The 16,465-nt window shown below is 45.6% G+C and overlaps 1 protein-coding gene across 3 annotated transcripts in view; it reads left to right on the top strand.

Annotated features, from left to right (window-relative positions):
• The window catches only part of EGFLAM (EGF like, fibronectin type III and laminin G domains), an 83,817-nt gene extending 72,688 nt beyond the window's left edge, over nt 1-11,129 (top strand). For 2 of the 3 annotated variants that reach the window (XM_085043823.1, XM_085043822.1), the window contains exons 18-24: nt 29-209; nt 2,514-2,537; nt 4,632-4,710; nt 5,602-5,745; nt 8,277-8,360; nt 9,420-9,523; nt 10,048-11,129. In XM_085043823.1, the coding sequence (XP_084899949.1) occupies nt 29-209; nt 2,514-2,537; nt 4,632-4,710; nt 5,602-5,745; nt 8,277-8,360; nt 9,420-9,523; nt 10,048-10,202 (771 nt within the window). In that variant the 3' untranslated portion in view covers nt 10,203-11,129. The remainder of the gene's footprint in view (nt 1-28; nt 210-2,513; nt 2,538-4,631; nt 4,711-5,601; nt 5,746-8,276; nt 8,361-9,419; nt 9,524-10,047) is intronic. The other variant, XM_085043824.1, reaches the window with a different exon arrangement.
• Nucleotides 11,130-16,465: the final 5,336 nt, after the last annotated feature.

The following is a 16,465-nucleotide window of genomic DNA, read 5'->3' as shown; positions in this document are numbered from 1 at the left end:
TTTTTTTAATATTTTTTTAAACCCATAGATTATCTTGAATGACCGGACAATTGATGTGAAACAGGATTTCACTTTTGGAATCAACCTTGCAAATGCTGCCCACCCCTGTGTGACCTCACCCTGTGCGAATGGAGGCACCTGTGTTCCCAAGAAGGACAGCTATGAATGTGACTGTCCCCTGGGCTTTGATGGCCAACATTGCCAAAAAGGTAACAATAGCTGGGTATCAACCCAGGGATCTGGAGCTGATCACAAAAATAAGGAAGATCTAGTGCCTACAACTGCTGTTGTACATATCCCTTAAATAGAAACCCTGGAGGCCAGAGCTCTCCTTGCATCTCTGCACTTTCTGTGTACCTAGGGGCGAATTTGTTTTGTTATTTAGGAATGTGGTAACTGGTATCCCAGCAGTGGGCAAGGATCCATAGATAGCAACCTGGTATCTGGTTGCTTGTGGTGAATAGCATTGAACACTAACACTTCATACACCTCCCAAATTGTGCAGTGCTGTACAAAAGGGGGAATTCCTGCCAGGGTCCTCCAGCCAGCAGTTATGTTACATCCTGAAGCATGAGCATGGATAACCCTTGTAATTTTATCCTCCGTATGGCTGATAGCAAATGCTGTTCTCATCCACAAAAAGGTCTACTCCTGTTTTAGACACTGACTGCTCTGATGTTAGATTCACCATCTGCAGAGATCCTGCCTTGGTGCAGCGAAGGAGACCACCAAGGAGAAAGACTCATCCACATGCACACTCTTCAGAGCCACTGTAACAGTTCAAACCTTATATTCAGGAAGGTTACAAGATTGCATGAAAAGTGTTAAAAAAGCGTGCTTTGGATTATTCCACTAGATGGAGACGTTTCACTTCTGTCGAGCTTGATCTTGAAAAACTCCCAAGGGCAGGTTTTGTAATGTAAGAGTAAACTCGGTTCAAAAGAGCTGGCTGACATTATTGTCTTCACCCACTGCTTCATTTCTCACAGGCATAAACTTCAAAGTTAAATGTAGTGGTTTTGGTTAAATGGTGATGAATAGATTGGCCTTTTCTTCAAAACAGACAATGTCTTAGAACAAAAGCATTATATTAAAATGTAATGCAAGAAACCCCTTTGCTTACGTTGTTGTGGTCTATCTAAGAGCAGAAACAACGTCATTTACCCTGGATTTTTTGTAGAGAGGAGGGACAATTGGGATTTTGGCTTGCTATGTATGTGCAGGGTGCTAAATTTCTGACTTCAAGATGGTATCTGCAGCTGTACCAACACATCTCCAGGAGTAGTCAAGTCAAGAGAATGCTTTGCAGCCTGGGTGTGTGACTGCCTGTCCATTTGGTGTGTAGTGCTGGGGCCACAGCTCCTTGCCTCTGCTCGGCTCCTGGCATGTGCTGAGCCCTGGGAGCAGTGTCTGAGCTCATGGTGCCAGCAGTGCAGCCACTTGGCTGGCATGTCCTCCCTGTTGTCACCTCAGTGTGTCCAGGCTCTCAGAGACAGTCTCAAGCACCTTTTGCCTATGACTTAGCCAGATCCTGGATGCTACTTCCTATGTGAATCCAACCTTTATTCGTTTTTAAGAGTGTCCAAAAGTATGAGTCACCTGGCTTTTGTTTTTTCTACCTGTGGCTGCTGTTCAGGTACAGCTCAACCGCCCTGCACTTTTGCAGCCTCAGCTGCCACCAAAAATTGAAGGATTTTCTGATAGATATGCAGTGAGCATGGAGGTCCCTCTTGAACCTCAGTCTATGACGGCCTTGATGAAAACAACCTGAACCAGATTCCTCAGAATAATCCTTACCTGTGTCTCTGTTGGGGTGGAGGCATGGTTAAAGCGAGATGCACTTCTGTGTTCACTTCTGTTTCACAACAGGGTTTTGGTTAGTGCTCTCAGAAGGTATGTGAGGTGAAGGTGCTGTCTCTGTCTCTCTTAGTGGTAGTAAAAAACCCTAAAAATCAAAGTGGTTGTGAGGGACTGCACCTCATTCTTCAAAATTATACACACCACTTAAAAACTCAAGTAATGATGGTATGAGGTATATGAGATATTGATTCGTATTGTAATGGATCATTAGCTGAGGATTCAATAGAGTTTCTGCTGGCATTGCTAAGGTTTTATATCTTCTGTCCAAGCTGTGGGGAGTGCTAAAGGTATTTTCATACTTTAAGATGGAGCAGAGCAGCAAAGTCTTGTTTTCCTTTGGTTGGATCTGATCCCTAGTTAAAACCTGGTGAGTCATTGGGATTTGAGAAGCAGGACTAGCAGAAGGATTTGGTGCTGGTCCCACCTGTCTGTACCTTTGTGTGTTTTCAGCAGGCAAATATAAATACTTGGGGCAAACCAATAATAAAAACAGTGGTACCTTCACAGGTGATTGCAGTCACTTATGCAAGTGGTAGGTGGGGGATTACACATTTGTAGAAAAGAGGGCATGAAGTTGTACTAAGGGAGATTTTTATGCTGTAGAGTAATAAATCTGGAATGTTCTTGTTTTGTTTTGTGCTGACTCACTGCAGAGTGTGGAAGTTACTGCCTAAACAGTAAGTACTGCAAATTATTTGAAAACTGCTCTGTCATTGTGTGTTTGTCTGGATGCTGCATTTCCATTAAGCCTGGCAAGTTTCTGTCAATGAGCCAAAATATTTTCTAAGGTTATATTGTACTTCCTTAAACATCGTGCTGTTGATATTAAGACTGCATCCAAAGCACTTACCAAGCTCAGAAAGGTGGCTGTGGAGCTGGTCCCTGTACTTGCTGAGCAGAGGGGCCAGGCCTGAGGGTTTTGTGGTGTGACTTCAGGCTGCCCCGCAGTTCAGAGCTCACTGCTGCTTCTCATGAGAGCTGTGGTGCTTGTCTGCTGAATAACGATGAACAAAGAATGGAGGTGTTTCATCCCAGATCTCCCTACTGGCCCATCTCTCTTCCAGCTCTGAAGATCCTGGATGCATCAAGGGTACTGCAAAAATTTGCTTGGTTTTCTGCAGTCAAATGGTAAATGCCCATTAAGCTTCATAAAGGAAATCAGAGTACTCTGGCAAAGGCAAGGGTTGCTGCACAGCACAGCACCTTCCCCTGCTGAAGGCAAGAGCAGTGGTGTTCTAGTGCAGGATGTGATGGGGGAACAAGGGCTCCTTTCATGCTCTGCTGCCATCAGAGACTGTCCAGTGCAGAGAGTGTCAGAGCTGGTGAGGAATGTCTGGCCAGAGTAACACAGCTTTTGCAATCTTTCAATGATGTTGGCAGGCTGCAGGCTGGACATGGCTTGTGGTGGTTTCTTCAGACACATTGGGCAGCTTTTCTGATTTCACTATGGGTGAAAACAGCCATTTGTCACTATCTAAAATTCTCAGTCTTGGCACCTAGAGCTAAATTGCATATTGCTGTTGCTGGCTGCCAGACTACACCAATTGTTGCATATCTGTGTCACAGTGAGCTCTAAGAACCCAGTCAGACGCTGTGTTGCATAAAGAAAGCAAGCATCCTTGCCCTGGAAAGCTTGAAATTTATATAGATGGGATTAGCTCTGGGTTGAAGGGATTATTCCTCAGGAAGAAAATAGGATGAAGGTATCTATTTTAAGTAATTTATACAACTAGATTGTATTAATGCAGCAGTCAATTATGGGAGATCAGCAACAAACTGCAGGATGTTCACTTCACAGAAAATCTGTTCAGGCCAGTGCTCATAGCCTGGCAGAGGGGTATGTTCATCTGTATCAGGGATGTTCAGTGATTTATGTCACACAGCTGAGTTATTTTGCCAAAGTCTTCTCCGTGGGCAGCAGTGCACCAACCCCAGTTGTGGCTGCAGTGTGTGCTGCTGCCACAGCCATACACCACAGGGGAAGCTGGGGCTGTCCCTAGGGAAATGTGTATGGGGGGCACAGAAAACACCCTCCAAGGCAGCACTACAGTGTTGAATACACCAAGGAGCTCCACAGCCTCTGCCATGCAGCCTTCAGCATAGTCTCAGCTGCCTTCAGTGGACCTAAAGTGATCTGGGACACCCTGTAAGTCCTCCCTGGAGATACCCTTCCCCCACAGTGTGCCCCAGGGGAGAGCTCTGAGCAGGCTGCAGCCACTCTGTGCAAAGTCAAATACACTGGAAGAGAAAACTGGGGGTTCACAGGCTGTGCTGCCTGTCAGCCTCTCTTTGTAGGGTGAGAGGTCCCTAATGTACTCAGCATATGGTGCTCCATAAGGAGATGGGGAGGAGTTTCTTAGCCTATAAACAAGGGTGGTTAATGCATAAGCTTTGGCAGGAGGGAGCACTGAACCACGTGGAGAATCAAGGAGTGTGGAAATGGGGGTAAAGATAAAATTTGTAGTTTTCCCAATACTTCATACTTCTCTGCACTAACATTTGTGGTGGAGCAATACATTAGGCCCGTGACAGGAAGGCTGTAAGCACAGGGACTGGCAGCAATTTAATCTCCCTTAGCTGCCCCTGCATTTAGGTAGAAACTGGCAGTGCCTTTTTTGCAAAGCAGTGTGGGTTCAGCTCAGTCCTGTGCCATTGGCAGGGACCTGCCACTGCAGGAGTAAATCAATAAAACAGTCTTGTCCCTTTTTTCCCTTCCATTTCCATGTCAGCTAACTGTCACTCATCTTCATTTTTTTGTATTTACTTCTCAGCCATTACAGAAGCAATTGAAATCCCACAATTCATTGGTCGCAGTTACCTCACATATGATAATCCAGATATCCTGAAAAGGTAATGTATCTCCTGTAAACATAAATACTCTGTTTTTTAATTGTTATTGTGTTAGGAGCCTAATGTGGGAGGGTATATTTAACTGTTTTAAGCTGTATTTATAATATTTTTTTCCGTATTTCTGCCATATTTCTAAATCACAGGGGAAAATACATTTTAAGTGCATATCCTTGTGGCTCAGTTTGCTACATTTGAGCATCTTGCAGCCTGTCAAGAAATACCACACATCTGTCTGGCATTGAGAAGAACTGGTTCTTCCCTGAGGGCAAAGAACAGATATACAGAGTTTGTGTCTCTAAAGAGACTCAGGACTTTAACTCTGGCTTTGGACTAACATTTAGATCCTAAAAATTACTTTTTTTGACTGCTTTGTACCCTAGAACATCCCCACATTCCAGAAATGTGTGGCTTGTTTCAACAAATTTCTCCATCTGCCTTTATTTCAGCCACTGAATAGAGAAGGGTTCACCAGTGTCCTCACCTGCCATTTGGTAGCTCTCACCTACTGGGACTTTCCGATTTGCCCTTCTTATGCTTCTTCCTCTGTCTTCTGAGGGCACCATGTCTGCTGGGCATTCTCAAAATCTGCTTGTTGGGCTGGATTTCACACTAGGCTCGAGCAGAAAAAGGATTTTCTCTTATTTGTGTGGAATAACCTCGTAGCTATTGTGTTTGGGATTCTGGAGAGATGAGTTCAATTCCCCTGCTCTGAAATGATAGAAATGGGGATGTGAACCAGAATCCTTCACACATCAGCATGTAGGTGAGTTGCAGGACAGTAACCCGTCAGACCAGCAGAGAAGGAATGCTGCATCATCCTTTATGTTTTTTTGAAAGAAGACTGTCACAATTTAGTATTTTACTATTATTTCCTCCTTCTACATTAAACAGGGTATCAGGAACAAGAACTAATGTGTTCATGAGGTTTAAAACCACAATGAAGGAAGGTCTTCTGATGTGGAGGGGAAACAGTCCCATGCGACCTAACAGTGATTTCATCTCTCTAGGCCTTCAGGAGGGAGCATTGATATTCAGGTAAACTTTCTCTCCCTTACTTTTGTAGCACACAGGGCTCCAAGGAGTTGCTACAACACATCCAGTGCACTTGTCCCTTGGCACAGTCTGAGACACTCACATCCTCAGAGTTCTGTTCAATGATGGGTCCCATTTGCTGTCAGGGAAAGGATGTAAGTTGAAGAGGTAATGTGCTGCAAGATTTGCATCATTCCTCCTCCTTCCCAGTTTTCAAAACATCGGGGATTTATTGTGATTGTCTAAAAGTTACCTTATGGTTGGATGAATGCTGTTGGTAAGCATGCCTCCTAAAGCCACCTCACTAAAGCAGAGCAGGGCAGGGCTGGCAGAGGCAGCAGGGGTCAAGGACAAACTCTGGTGGTGCCAGTGCTATCTGTGGGCTCACTCTTTGCCAGAGAGTGCACATGGGAGCAGAGCATCCACCATCTCAAACCCCAGATATCCAGCCCTGTGACACACAGAGTGGCCACCACGCCTTGTTACTGCCACCATCCACAGAGTTGCCCAATTAAGTAATACGGCTGTCAAAATGGTGAAACTGGGGAGTATTGGGACATGTTGGGTTCTTGCTCCAGAACCTCTCTCTCTTCTGCAGATGCTCAGGCAGACCCTGTGCAAGATTTTGCATGATGCTTTTTAGGGACTCCTGTGTTTTGAAAGCCTTATCTTTCCTCATGGTGCTCCTTTACGTTGTGCAAGACAAATACTGAAACAGCATACTACAGATGCCATCACTGTTGCATATTTTTGTGAGATACTGTTGATTAAGTGGAAGAGGTTTTATTATTTAAGCTAATTTCTTTTTGCTTTACTTAACTTTGCTACCATGGATGTATAGATAAGTTGCACATTTCTATTTAAATTAATTCCTTTTAAACTTTTTTGAAATGTGATGTATCGGTGGCAAAATCTCTTAGTTTTATAAACAAGGAACAGACTCTGCAGAAGTCGTGCATTTTTTAAATGTCTTTTGGAGCTGTCTTTCCAAGATGCGTGGTAGTAAGTGGCCACTCTCTTTGTCTGTTTCCGAGGCACAGTGCATTTTTTTATTAGGGTTGTTGCTGTTCCCCAGAGATGAAGGTACTCGAAGGCTTTAGACCAGTTCAGCTGAGTTTTACTGAAATATTTGTACTTTCCAAATGCATTTAGGAAGGTGAGAAATTAAGTTACCAAAATAAAAGTCTCATAAACAATCACTGCTTACTGGCAGGGAGCAAAAAAGAAGATGGTGAAAGAACAAATGCAGAAAAATAATCTTTCAGAATGGTTGATCCTCATGCTAGTTTTTCACCTTTTGAGAGGTGAGGTCAAGAGAATATCAGGGCTTTGAATTGGTCAGAAGAATTTTCCTGCAGCCCATGTTTAGATGTCTGTGTTCTGATCTAATTTAAAATCCAAAACATGCCTTTTCTTTCCCATTTTCTATGGCCTTATTCCCTGTACGGCACACCTGCTGCTGTAAACCCTTTCTGTTGCTCCCTGCTTCTCTAGAAGGTTATTTCACTGTTGTAGGGGGATATCTGTTGTAGAGGGATTCATTAGGGATATGAATCTCATTTTTGTAATCAAAGGTCTAACACTTTGATGCAATCCCGAACATACAAATCCTCTTGGTTTTTTTTTCACCTAGACTGATACCTGCATCCTGGGTAAAAGGGGGTGCTTGCCTGAGACTCACCTTAACCCTGAGGAGGAAACAAATTTGGGGCAACCAATTAGCTCTGGGCAGCTCACAAATTACTGGGCTGTTGTCGACAACTTTACTCTGGCCATGGGTTCATTCCATGTCTTTTTTGACGAGATGGTGATGTTGGCTTTAATCCCTCCTGCTTAGTGCAGGCTGGAGTCCAGCAGCAGCTGGCTCTGGCTGGTTCATGCTGAGCACCCGGTAGGTCACTGTGCTGTAGCATCTACTTCTCCTTTGTTAAGTTTGGACCAAGCTCCAGGGACCCAGGAATTAAGATGCCTGAAGTGTAAACATGATGGGGACATCATACCTGCTGAGTGATATTAATAGAAGCAAATACAAAGAAATAATCAGAGTGGCAGCTGAAGCAGGGAACTTCATTATTATCTCTATATTTATTTATTAGATTTCATTTTTTTCTAACATCACAGGTCTCAACCTTCCCTATAATTCAGATGATTTGTAGATCTGTTAGAGGTCATATGCTATTTGCTCTTGTAAACATATATTTATTAACCATGTTTGCAGCTTACCACTCCTGTCTCCCAGTAGGCCAAAGGTCTGTGGGTCATTGACCTTTATAATCCCCTGCTTTGGGAGAGAATGGCCATGCAGAGGCTCTCTTCTTGCTCCCGTGGGAAGGTGGTGGTGGTACCCACTCTGACTTGGGCAGGAGGGAGTTTTGCCTGCTTGTCCATGAGACTTTGCCAAATAAGAGCACTGCTGCTGTGACTCCAAAGGACTCCACTGGTTGCCCCAAAAGGGAGCAAGCATGCCTGAGCAACTTGGCAGGCAACCAGTCCTTTCAAGGGAGGCAGTAACATTTCAATTTTTTTAATTGCAGCTACAATTTGGGCAGTGGCATTGCTTCCATCACGGTGAATGGCTCTTTCAGCGATGGCCGGTGGCACAGAGTCAAGGCTGTGCGGTAAGTGGACAGGCTTCATCTGGGAGCTGCTGGGGAGCCTCCCTGCCATTAGAGATGCTGGTTGGCTTGTCTGGCCGCTGGTGGGGTGTGAATCACTGTGGCTCCACGCTCACACATCGCCTAGCAGTGGAACTGTTAGCAGCTTGGCTTTTTCAGGACGAAGTACACAAGGATTGCTGTATTTGAGGTGACAGTGCCAGCTCGGCACAGCTTGAGGCAGGCTGCCAAAGTCATGCAGGGCTATTCTGGGGCTGTGACAGACATTCTGTCAAACCCATACCATTCGGGCTAAGAGTATTTTTCTTTAATGTCTGCATTTTGAAATTCCCTAGTGAGCATTTTGCGGGCTGGCACAAGCACTGGAGCACAGACAGTGTAAACCTACATTTTCTATTTGGAGGAGGTGCAGACATCTTGCAGTGTATATATAACTCATATTTATGACTCATTACCTCATGGGAGGCAACTGTGCCTAGCAGGGAAAGCACACATCCCTCTCTTCATGAGAGGTTGATTCCCTGGAAATCTCAGCCCAACATTAGCACAATTTGTTACCAAATTCAGTGAGACCAGGAAACTGTCAAGTAGCTTTTCTGGTAATAATGTTAGTGACCATATGTAAAATGGCTCTAGTGAGAAGCAAAACTGCCTAGAACTATGTTTTACCTTAGCTTGCCTATTTTTTCTCTTTCTGTTGAAGCTTCTGCTGTTTACTTTTAATATTACATTTGATTTTTAGCAACAGGTCAGAAAGTATCCATCCTCCCATGTCCCCTAGCTATGCAATTTGCATCTTTTCCAGCACTTTCAGCTCTGCTAATGTCTCCTGCACACTGCAAGTTTATGACATCTCAAGCCCTATAAGAGAAACCCTAAAACCTGAAAAATCAGGATTACCATAGCACAGTGTGTCTGTGGGGCTTCCCAGTCCCAAACCTTCACCATGAGCCCTGCCAAGCTCTGAGCTGCCCTGGTCCCCTGGCAAGTGAAAGATGCCACTGCTCCTCCTCCCATCTGATGGTAGACTGGATGCACAGAGTGGTTTGCTTTTTATTTCAGGGATGGACAGTCTGGCAAAGTAACCGTGGATGATTATGGTGCCAGGACCGGTAAATCCCCTGGGAAGATGAGGCAGTTAAATATCAGTGGAGATCTCTATGTAGGTGAGTGCTAATTATTCACATTCAGGACACAAATGCAAGGTCAGCTGCCAGGCAGGGCTTTCCAGCCCTGTCCAGCTCCTGGTGGAGATGTCATAGCAGCCTCCACTCCTCCACAGCCTGTTTTTTGTGAGGAGGCCTCTCTGAGTGGGATGGGGGAATTGGTATGAGAAGGGACCAACACCATGGTATGCCCTATGGCACTCCTGGTAGGTACACACAGAAAGAGCAAGAGGCAGTGCAAACCCCACCCCTTAGCAGAAATCTGGGCACAAGCTCATTCAGCTCATAATGATGTTACAGTTTCTGCAATAAGTAATTAGCATCCTAGTTCACTACCTCCTGCTTATCCCCTCTGTACTTTCAAGTGCTTAAAATCTTTGTTTAAAACAACACAGAGGAACCCGTAAATTAAAATTCCCTTCCGAGGTGTGCTAGGAAGGCTAATGGCATTGCTGGGTGTGCAGCCTGCCAAGCAGGAGCAGACACCCATGCTGGTGAGGTTTCTGACAGCTGCCTTTCCCCAGGCGGCATGAAGGAAATCGCTCTGCACACGAACCGGCAGTACCTGCGGGGGCTGGTGGGCTGCATCTCCCACCTCACGCTGTCGACTGACTACCACATCTCGCTGGTGGAGGATGCTGCCAACGGGAAGAACATCAACACGTGTGGGACCAAGTGACAAGAGAGGAATCCCGGTGCTGAGGACCTGTCGTGTGCTTGTGTGTGTGGCTGAGCGGGAGCTGGCTGACGCAGTCCTCTGCTGCCGGACCATGTTTGCTATCTGGGAAGGTGACAAAGCCAAAGGGAAACACAGAAAAAAAAAAGAACATTTTGCCCTCTCATTCCCTTCCATTCCTCTCCTTTCCTGACCAAGTGAAACCAAGTATTTTATGTATGAACCGTGCCCTCTGCTCCTTAAGTGTTTAGTGAACGCTAAAGGTTGTGCATCAGTGCAAGCGGCAAAGTGTGATGTTATGAGTAGCTCAATGACTGTGTTGTGGTCCTTAGGTTATCTTTTGTAGTATCAGAGAAAGCAATCTTGAAACACCTGCAATCACCCCACCCTGCAGTGATACAGTGACTGTGCTGTTCAGCAAATATACCATCAGGCAGTGTATTTCTGCATTCACATGTAGGTCCTGGAACAAGCAGTTCTCATTACCAATCTCTGATTTAGCTAAATTATGTTTCATCCTGTGTAACAGGATAACGGTTATCATGACTGGTTTCAAAGTATTGTTGTTTGTTGAGGAGGAAAGTTCTTACAAATCTACTTTTTTATTACAAGCACCAAAAACAATGAACAAATTTTGTAGAAGTAATTTTATACTTGTCTATTTTTTATAGCAGCAGCAGACCTGCTTACATGACATCACTTTGAACATCTACATGTACTATAAAATTAGCTCTTTGCACACTTTCCTAAAAATAGAAAAGTGACCTGTGGCTTAATGTCTGTATTATACAGTTTTAATGGGGATATTTGTGAGTTATGACCAGTTTTACATCTGACTCTTTTTGTTCTGTAAATTTTGACAGTTTAAAATTGTACATTATGAAGCTTTCCTGTCTTAAACAGATTAAAAGATTAGAAAAAAAAAGCAAATATTTGCTACTGTGGTATTAAAAATCTGTTGCTTTTTTTCCCCCAGAAAAATGAGAAAAGGGATTGCAAGAGACCTTGGTAGGACACAGTCCTCTTAAAATGTTGTGTTTTCTAGGTACTGGAACAGCACTTATGCAACTTTGATTGCTAAAGTGTAATTTAAGCAGGCAAACAGAGTGCTGTTGAGACACTGAGAAAGTGGTCCAGAATTTCATAATTTGGAGATTTTTCTTCCTTAATTCTTTGTTCAGAGTGGATGAGTGAGCCGTTGTGGGCAGCAAAGAGAGACCAACCATGCAGCAGGACATCCCACAGCCTGCCATGTGCCCGTGGCAGGGGAAGCACAAACTTCCTCAGGGGCACAGGCTCATCTGAGTGCCTGTGAGCTGAAAGGACCTGATGTGGTGAAACCAATGGAGGTCAGGAGGTTTCTGCTGCATTTTTACTGTACTCAGAGTGCTCCTGGCTCCCTGAGAGCTCAAGCGCATTCCCCATGTTCATCCCACCTACAGCAAATCTAGATAATGGCACAGGCAAATACCTGCCAAGGACACCTCTGCTCCTGTCCTGCACACTAAAGGGACACCCTGATCTCTCAGGTGAAAGATCTTGTGCTCCTTGTACATTGACCTGTGCACACTGGTAACACACTGGTAGCAGTGATCAAAAACAAATGCAGGCACTTATTAGAAACAGAAAGTAACAGAAAAATACATTGTGGTGCCGTCACATAATGTGCACCTGTGCTCTGCCCCCTGATCAAATGACACGTCAGAAAAAAAGGCTGTAGACGACATGGGCAGCTTGCAGTGGAGCTGGAGACATTTGTGGTTCTCATCCCAGGAGAAACAAAGTTTTGTTTGGCTGGGGGAGCCCCCTGGGGAGGGAGAAACCTCCATGGTTGGGAAAAGCAGGATAAAATATACAAGATCAAGATGTGCCTTTAAAACGAAAGTAAATGGAATTTGACGCCTTGGGATGAAAGAGGAAAACATGCAGATTTTGAAAAAGGGTGAAAAGTCAAACTTCTGGAGGCTGAAGGTTTTTCTGTTTGCGCAGTGCAGCCCTATGGCAGTGGCCAGACACAGCCAGTGCTTAGGTCATGTCTCAGCTGCTGGCTGCCAGAGAAGAAAAACTCACATTTTATGTGAGCCTGAGGGTTTCCCAGATGCTGATGACCTGTCCTGACCCGGCACAGAGTAGGGAGATTTGACTGGCTGTATCCCTAATCCTGTGGACCTGTTGTGCTGCTGGTGACAGGACACTACCATGGTCCACAAACAGCATTATCCTCTGCTCTGTCTTACGTGCATCGCCTTTCCCATACTTTCATTTCTGTCACAGGGTTTAGAGACCAGTTCCAAGACAAACATCTGGCGGGAGAGGTCTCTATTTTAAGATAATTTACTGCAGAATACCGGGCGGTATTTTGGTACAAGGCAGTACTTGTCCAAAACAAAAGCTGTCCTTTGAAATGCAGGGTAGGGAGGGGAGTGGGTAGGAAATACCTCTGTTGTTGTTGTTGTTGTTATTGTTGTTGTGGAAAGAGAAGAGCAGCAAACTGCGGCTCCCAAAATGCCTGCTTCCAATGCTGCTTATCACCGCGCGGGAATTCGGGGCTGGCGACATCGCCCTGCAGCGGGGCAGCTGCCGGGAGGGGGCTGGAGGCGCGAATAGCAAAGATGCTGAGCGGTTTAAATAATTTAAGGGGTCCTTTCTCCATCCTTTTAAAGATAATCTGAGGGACGTCGGTCATCTACGTCTCCACTCTCCCTGGTGAAGCTTGGGGATGGGAGAGAAAGTCTGTGGTTTCCACTCCAGGGGCTGAGAAGGAGAAATGTGCCAGAAAATCAGGAACATCTGACTACATGAGGAGGCTCTGCCCCCGTGCCCTCTACCACCCTCCCACTGATGCTGGGTCAGGGAAGGAGAAAGGAAAGGTAGACAGTGCATGGCAGAGTGATTAGTCATTTTCCCAGGAACTGGCCTGGATGTGCTGCTGGCTGTCTCCAGGAATGTTTATTAGTCACATTACTCATTTCTCGGGCTGACTCAGACGCTAGGCATGGCCCCAGTGCTGAACAGAGTAAGTTCCTGCGGGTTCACAGAGCTGTGTCCCTTTCGCTGCAGGTACTTGTGCAAACCAGCAGTGAATGCAGCAGTCACAAGTGCTTGTACCTCTAATTGCAATTTAACCTCCTTCCTTAAACTGCAGTTCTTGTCTTTCGTACTATTTTTTCCCACATTAATCCCAAAATATGTAACATTTCACTTAGGAGGGCTAAACACCTGCCTTGATGGCAGCTTTGGTGGGCTGAGTCAGGCTTTGTGCTGAGCACTGGTTGCAGGGCAGAGCTGCTTCCTGGTTGTCCCTCGTCCTGCCCTGGGCAAAGTGTGTCTTACTGCCCTCCACTACTCCTGGGAGCCAGCTACTGGGCATCAGCAGTTAGGTTTCATCTGCTTCTTCCTAAAGGAAAATAGGGACAAAGAGGAAGAGAGCAAGTCAAGGGGATCCAAAGCCAGATGAGACTTAGCAATGCTCCCTGTGTTAGGCAAACCCTTGCTGCACTGGTTTGTTTTGGGTGGTCTGCTAGGACCTCATTTCCATCCCAGTCCTCCCAGCCTGGCCCCAGGGAGCAAAAAAGTGAAGAGGAGGAGGAGGGGGCTGTCAGGGTTGGGAAGATGCCCATTCCCTGATGGAGTATTACCCTGAAATAGGTGCCTGTTAAAAGTTACTATTTTGTCAGCCAGGCTTTCCTTTTGAGAAAACGTTTTCTTTCCGTTTGTACAGTAAAATAAGCTGGGTGGGAAATGTATTGTTCCAGCTCTGCATGTTCAGCTCCCTCCATGGCAGCATCACCTCTCAAGGGGCAAATCTCCTCACTTTAAAGGGCTAGAAAAAGTACAGTCGTGTTTTACTCATGGAGAGCAGCAGATACATTCCATCCCATCACACATATGTATCTTTTTTCAGAATTTTATTTCTTGGGGGGGTAGGGGGGGGTAGGGGGTCCCTTCCCCAGCTCTCTCCCACTCCATTTTTTCATGGGTTTGAGTCATTGTGGGCACCACGGATCGAGTGATACTGTGTCTCTGATCCTGCACTTGGGCATTTGACTCATGAATAACAGCCTGGTGCCAGCACCTGTGGTCACTGCAGCTCTGCAAGGTCCTGGGCTCTGTCCCTGTGGACGGGACTCGACTCATCTGTGAGTGTCCTCTTGTCAAACCCCTTGCGATGGAGGCTGCCTGGCAGTGCTGTGACCGACTGCCCTGATTTCTTTTGAATATCCATTCACTGCCACAGCATTTTTCTTTGTTCTTTGTGCACAGGACAAAGGCGACATTGTTCCTCTTCCCCTGCTCTTCCTTTTTAAATGTTCCCTCAGTCTTTCTTTCTAGGAAAACAATTGTGCCAGTTCTTTCAACACCATCCCCACAGGCCATGTTTTCGAGCACTTTATGTTACTGAGATATATAGGGAAGCATGGAAGAAATGGAGCTGCACAGCACAGACACCTCATGCTCCATCTCACAAAAAAGCAGCTTTCCAGCCTAATCTTTTGTTTTGCAGACTCTTAAATAGTTTCTATTGGCAATAGGGGCAGCCTAGTTCATCACTTTTTGTGGACATGGTGGAATTTTCCTAAATTTTTCTGTCTTTTGAAAACATTGGAGGAGCAATATCTAATATTTTCTTTACCATTTCACTTGCTCCCAGTTTTTTTCCCTCTTCAGTGCTGGTGTCAGCAAAGCAGAATTCAAAAATGTAATCACCAATTTATCATCATGTTTAGGCAGTTTTCATTTGTACTGATTGTTCTTACCAAAACAAAGCCTTCTTTTAATAGCTTACAAATGTTTCATAAAGAGGGACTTCAAGCTTTATTTATGTGTTGACAGAAACTTTTTGTGGTTGCAAATCCAGGGGAATGCTGTACATTATTTCTACAGCCATTGCCACACTGGGAGCAACCAGCACTGCCAGCACAGGGAGAGTCAAGCAGAAGACAGGGCTGTGTGCTGGAACAGGGTGGAACACGGCCAGAAAACGTGGATGGTTTGACTCCCTCTCTCCAGCTTTATTGTGATGGCTGAAATGGGACAGCTCATGGTCCCTGCAAAGAAACCTGCTGCTCTCACAGTCCTCTGGTGCTGCTGTTGTGTGAGTGTCCCCATGATGACAGATGGGATCTCCAGCTGTCTGGCACCTGTGTTAAATATCCAGCCCAACTGGATTAGCCTGGTTTTGCCAAGGATTGAATGGGCTATGTCTGAACACTTGCAGTATCTTCAGAAGATATTGTGAAGCCATCACTGTGTTCTCTAAGACCTGAGACAGCAGTGATGGAGTGAGACCTGTCTGAACTCTTCCCTGGTGTTCCTGTCTGACCAAAGCAGTAGCAGGGCTTAAGAGGGAAGCTGTGGGTTTCACCTTTGGAACAACTGAAGCCTTTCCTCATTTCCACAGCTCTGCTTGTCTTTTCAGAGCAGTACTCTTCAGTCCTGCTAAAAGACCTCAATCCCACACCTCTCCAGTGCTCAGAGGAGCTCCCACATCCTGCCTAGCTGCTATCAAACTAAGCTGCACCAATCTGCTGTTGTGAGGCAAGGAATCGACTCTGACTTTCAAGAATGCCTCCAAAGAGATGGAGAGAGCACAGTGCCACCATGCCATGATGACTTCATGTGACATGCTGTGATGTGGCACCTGTCATTACACACATCACTAAGTTCAGGTGTCATTCCCAAACAAAGGTGCTGGGGTTAGATGAGCCACAAAATTCCTTGGCAGTCGCTAGAACACTAAGTGTCATGACAAAAATGGCCTCAAACAAGGCCCATGTTACAACCACCATATTAGTGCTCATCTCTGGTCCACTAAAACATGCTGAGAAAGTGTCCTATGCCACCCAAACCAACCCCACAGCCTGGGCCCCTCCATCCTGCTGCTGCATATTCCGTGCTGGCCCAGGGATGTCCCCAGCACAGACGTGTCCCCCATGGAGAGTCTCCCAAGGCTGATGTCTGCACAGCCTCAGCCCAAGCATGCAGGGGGATCATGTGTGAAATCCCAGCTGCATCAGAGCCACAAGGAGGACACAGGTAAGTGACCTGGACTTATCACTGCATCCTATGGCAGGAACAGGAGGGCTTTAGTGGACCTTGCACATGCCAGGGTCTGCTATGCTGAGGAGAAGTTTCTTGGGGAAAATCTGTTACTACTCTGCCTATCAGGAAGCCAAGGCTGTGCTTGCTAGATCCTGTGGTTATTTACTCTGGCACAAAATTCAAATAACTCTGTACTGCAGCATGAGCAGAGTTTAACTCCTACT

The sequence above is a fragment of the Lichenostomus cassidix genome, chromosome Z (assembly GCF_008360975.1).
Source record: "Lichenostomus cassidix isolate B80296 chromosome Z, HeHo_3.0, whole genome shotgun sequence".
NCBI lineage: Eukaryota > Metazoa > Chordata > Aves > Passeriformes > Meliphagidae > Lichenostomus > Lichenostomus cassidix.
Note: the sequence above shows the minus strand (reverse complement) of the source record. Positions and strands in the feature narration are given on the sequence as shown.